Here is a 3,230-nt window from a genome sequence, read left to right on the forward strand (position 1 = left end):
TCTCTTTAACTCATCACACCAGCAGCCACTTATTGAGCTTGACTCTATCGATCCTATACTGTGCCAATCAGACTGCAGTGTCGTTTTCTGCTGCTAGATGGCGTGAGTGACCTCTGCTAAGCTCCAGAGCTTCTTCAAGAAAGCCCCAACAGCTGGAGAACCTGTGCGTAACACCACAAACAGATGATCTTGCACCTCTCTTCACCCCCACCCCAGCCCATCCCCCACAACTTGTTTAGCTTATTGATCTCTAATCGGTCCTTCGGTGGTTGATAACTTTTCCGCAACGCCACTAACAATCCACTTTGAAGGAGAATTTTATCAAAAATATATTTGGTGTATTCTCGTAAAATGCAAAGTTGGAAAGTTGAAACAATGTGTAGTTACAATTCCAACACAACTGCTGTTCCTAAAATTATGTCTAAATGTACACATTTTAACCAACTTCTGGCTCTTAAAAGTGCCTTTATACGGCAAACAATTACTTAATTAGAAACCTAATAGACCTAAAGAAAGTTCAACTTGATGGCGCAGCTGAAATGAGCTTTTACGCACGAAACGTAGCTAAGCAAACTCCCAACAAGTTAAAAAAAAGTGAGCGTACCTTTCTTCTACAAGAAGCAACGCTTAGACCAGTTTTTCCGTATCTTTACAAATTTATTTGTCTTCCAAAACGAAGAACAGCATAAGAGCATTGAACATATCTTTGGCGTCACACAGTAAAAAAGACAACTCAAATATAAAAAAATGCAGTGAACGGACTTCCACGATACAAATCTCATTTCAATATGAACTTTACTCCCTTGTTAGCTGTACAAATATAGTGCATACTCTTTCCATTTTACAAGAAAAATAAAAACAGGTTTGAAACAACTTTCTATTGACCAAAGATTTAAAACTAATAAGTGTATAGTTAGTCTTTTCCCCTCCTCCTGGTGCTTCTTTTTTCACCAGGGTCGCCACACTGAGTCTGTGTTGGCGGATGGGGCTCCGGGGGACACCGCGGCCGGAACAGGCACCGGCGTGCTCATGTTGTTTGCGTACACGGGGATAACGGGGCCGTTCGGCGCAAATGCCGCGTTGGGTATGAGGAAAGCGAACTGTCCGTCTGTGGCAGGTACGATCTGGAAGCCGCCGTACACTTTGGTCGCGTCTGACGGTAAGCTGGCCGGCGGGGAGCCCCCTTTGCAGGACGCGGGGTTCATTGGGAGCACCTGCGGGGAGGAACTGGGGATCTGAACCATGGACTGGGCGAAGGAGGGGTGCGTCGACCCGGCGGCTGGGGGGAGCTGGTGCTGGTGCTGATGCTGGCTGGGGTAGTTCATGGCGTTGATCTGCGTCATGCAGCTGGCCAGGTGGCCCAGGAGCCGCGTCCTGACTTCGGTGTTGACGCCCTCGCAGGTGGAAAGGAATCGGGTGACTTCATTCATGCATTCACTGAATCCTGCGCGATATTTTCCCAATATGGAGGGGTCAGTGTTCAGAGCAGCTAAAGAGAAACAGACAGGGGGGAGCATGAGGATATTATTAGGAAAAGTTCGGAAATGTTGAAACAAGAGTGACTTTTATAGATGCGTTCAAAGTGAAGAAATAAATCAGAGTGGGATGTTGAACTTACCGGTCATCTGAGCTCTCTGCAGGTTCCGGAGGTGCTTCACTGTCATCTCCAGGATGTCTGCTTTCTCCAGTTTGGAGTGTCTGGAGCTCTGCGGGGGCGCAAAGCGCACCTGGTTAGCGTTACGCGCACAGTTTCCCCATGGCTGACACAGACTGTTTGGACGTTTATTAATATCCATGAGGACGGCTGAGTACTTACATCTTTTTTGAGCGCATCCAGAATGAGAGTCTTCAGCTGACCCAAGCTCTCGTTTATTCTGGCTCGTCTCCTCTTCTCCATGATCGGCTTTGATGACTAAAGAGTGGAAGCAAGCTATTAAAATCACCGCTTCCCGCACAGAGCTCAGAATGCCACCCTAATTGTTATTGTTAACAACAACATGATTATATACAAATACCAACCTTTCTGTGTTCAGATGCTGTCTTGGGCTTGTCTGGAGTTGTGTTCATGCTCGCCGGCGTCGCAGCGACCGGAGAGGAAGAGGACTTTTCCATCATATCGGCAGGCATCTTTTCTTTCTTATTAGAAAAATCCAACAAAATCACAGCAAATTTCCATCCACTTGTGTCGAAAAATGAAGCTGATATTGTCAGCTAGTATTTAAAGTCCGTCTCTGTCGGAAGCAAATCCCGGGATGAGTTAGAATCCGTCAGTGATGCGCAGCAGCAGCAGGAGCGGACGCAATTTCTCTCTCTCTCTGTCGGGCTCTCCGCGTGTGCCTTGTATTTATATCTCTCACTGCACGCGAACGGCTCGTGTGAAACTTCCCAAACTTTCTTTCCCACAGTAACTTTCAACCAATCAGGGCGAGGGACACGAGGCCCGAGGGAGGACGGCTCGTGGTCGGCGCCCTCCCATTGGCTGTTTGGCCCCGCTGGAGCTGGCGGCCAATGGCGCACGGCCCGGGCTGAGGGCGCAGCCGGGGAAACTGTCTGCAGTCTTCAATCATCGTAGCGTTTACATATTAACAGCGGAGCCGCTGACTGATAGAGGCGCGAGGACCTCCTATCTGCCAGGCACGAGTTAGCAGCAAAGAATTAAAATACGAGAAACGGCAACTACTCCGTCTTCGCACATTTCCGTGTTTCTCATTAAACGTAGCAACGTTTGAAACCGCGTTCAGAGGAAATCTCTGGGGTTCCTCCAGAAAGTTTTATGAGGGGTGACCAGATGGGGGCCACTAATAATCTTAAAGTGGACCACCAAACGCAAAACCCACAACACAATTTCAGTTTTGTTTGAAAAATGGCTAGCAAAATTTCTGTAAGTTAAGGATATCAAGTCAGCCATGTACCAAAATCAACTGATTTGTCGTTAAAACAGAATTTACCCCACAAAATTGTCTTTTCTTCTCTTAAATTCAGACATAAAGAAGATAGATAAAGGCTATGCAGAGATGACCCAAGCTTACACCAGTCCAGAAACTGTTGACCTTGACTGGGTCTGCTGAAGAAAAGCTTCCCTACAGCATGATGCTGCCACCACCATGCTCTTCTTTAGGATGACAAGTTCAGGGTGTGTTAGTTTTCTTTCACATCTAATGCTTTTCGTGTTAGCCATTAAATTAAAGCTGGGTCCCATTTGACATTAACACGTTCTTCCACATGTTCAA

General features: G+C 46.9%; 1 protein-coding gene across 1 annotated transcript; it reads right to left on the reverse strand.

The window, feature by feature from the left end:
- Window positions 1-636: 636 nt before the first annotated feature.
- On the reverse strand, window positions 637-2,674 carry her6 (hairy-related 6). The gene is made up of 4 exons (XM_008406845.3): window positions 2,020-2,674; window positions 1,817-1,912; window positions 1,619-1,706; window positions 637-1,489 (listed from the first exon to the last, which is right to left on the reverse strand). The coding sequence occupies exons 1-4, from the start codon at window positions 2,125-2,127 to the stop codon at window positions 948-950; spliced, it is 834 nt and encodes a 277-aa protein (XP_008405067.1). The 5' UTR covers window positions 2,128-2,674; the 3' UTR covers window positions 637-947.
- Window positions 2,675-3,230: the final 556 nt, after the last annotated feature.

The sequence above is a fragment of the Poecilia reticulata genome, chromosome 4 (genome assembly GCF_904066995.2).
Source record: "Poecilia reticulata chromosome 4, P_reticulata-male-v2, whole genome shotgun sequence".
NCBI lineage: Eukaryota > Metazoa > Chordata > Actinopteri > Cyprinodontiformes > Poeciliidae > Poecilia > Poecilia reticulata.

Bases quoted from the DNA above. Each gene is read 5' to 3' on its own strand.
- her6 (XM_008406845.3), bottom strand. From the start codon at position 2,127: ATGCCTGCCGATATGATGGAAAAGTCCTCTTCCTCTCCGGTCGCTGCG. The intron at 1,707-1,816 runs GTAAGTACTCAG...GCGCCCCCGCAG, and splicing joins TGGATGCGCTCAAAAAAGAT to AGCTCCAGACACTCCAAACT. The intron at 1,490-1,618 runs GTAAGTTCAACA...GTTTCTCTTTAG, and splicing joins GCAGAGAGCTCAGATGACCG to CTGCTCTGAACACTGACCCC.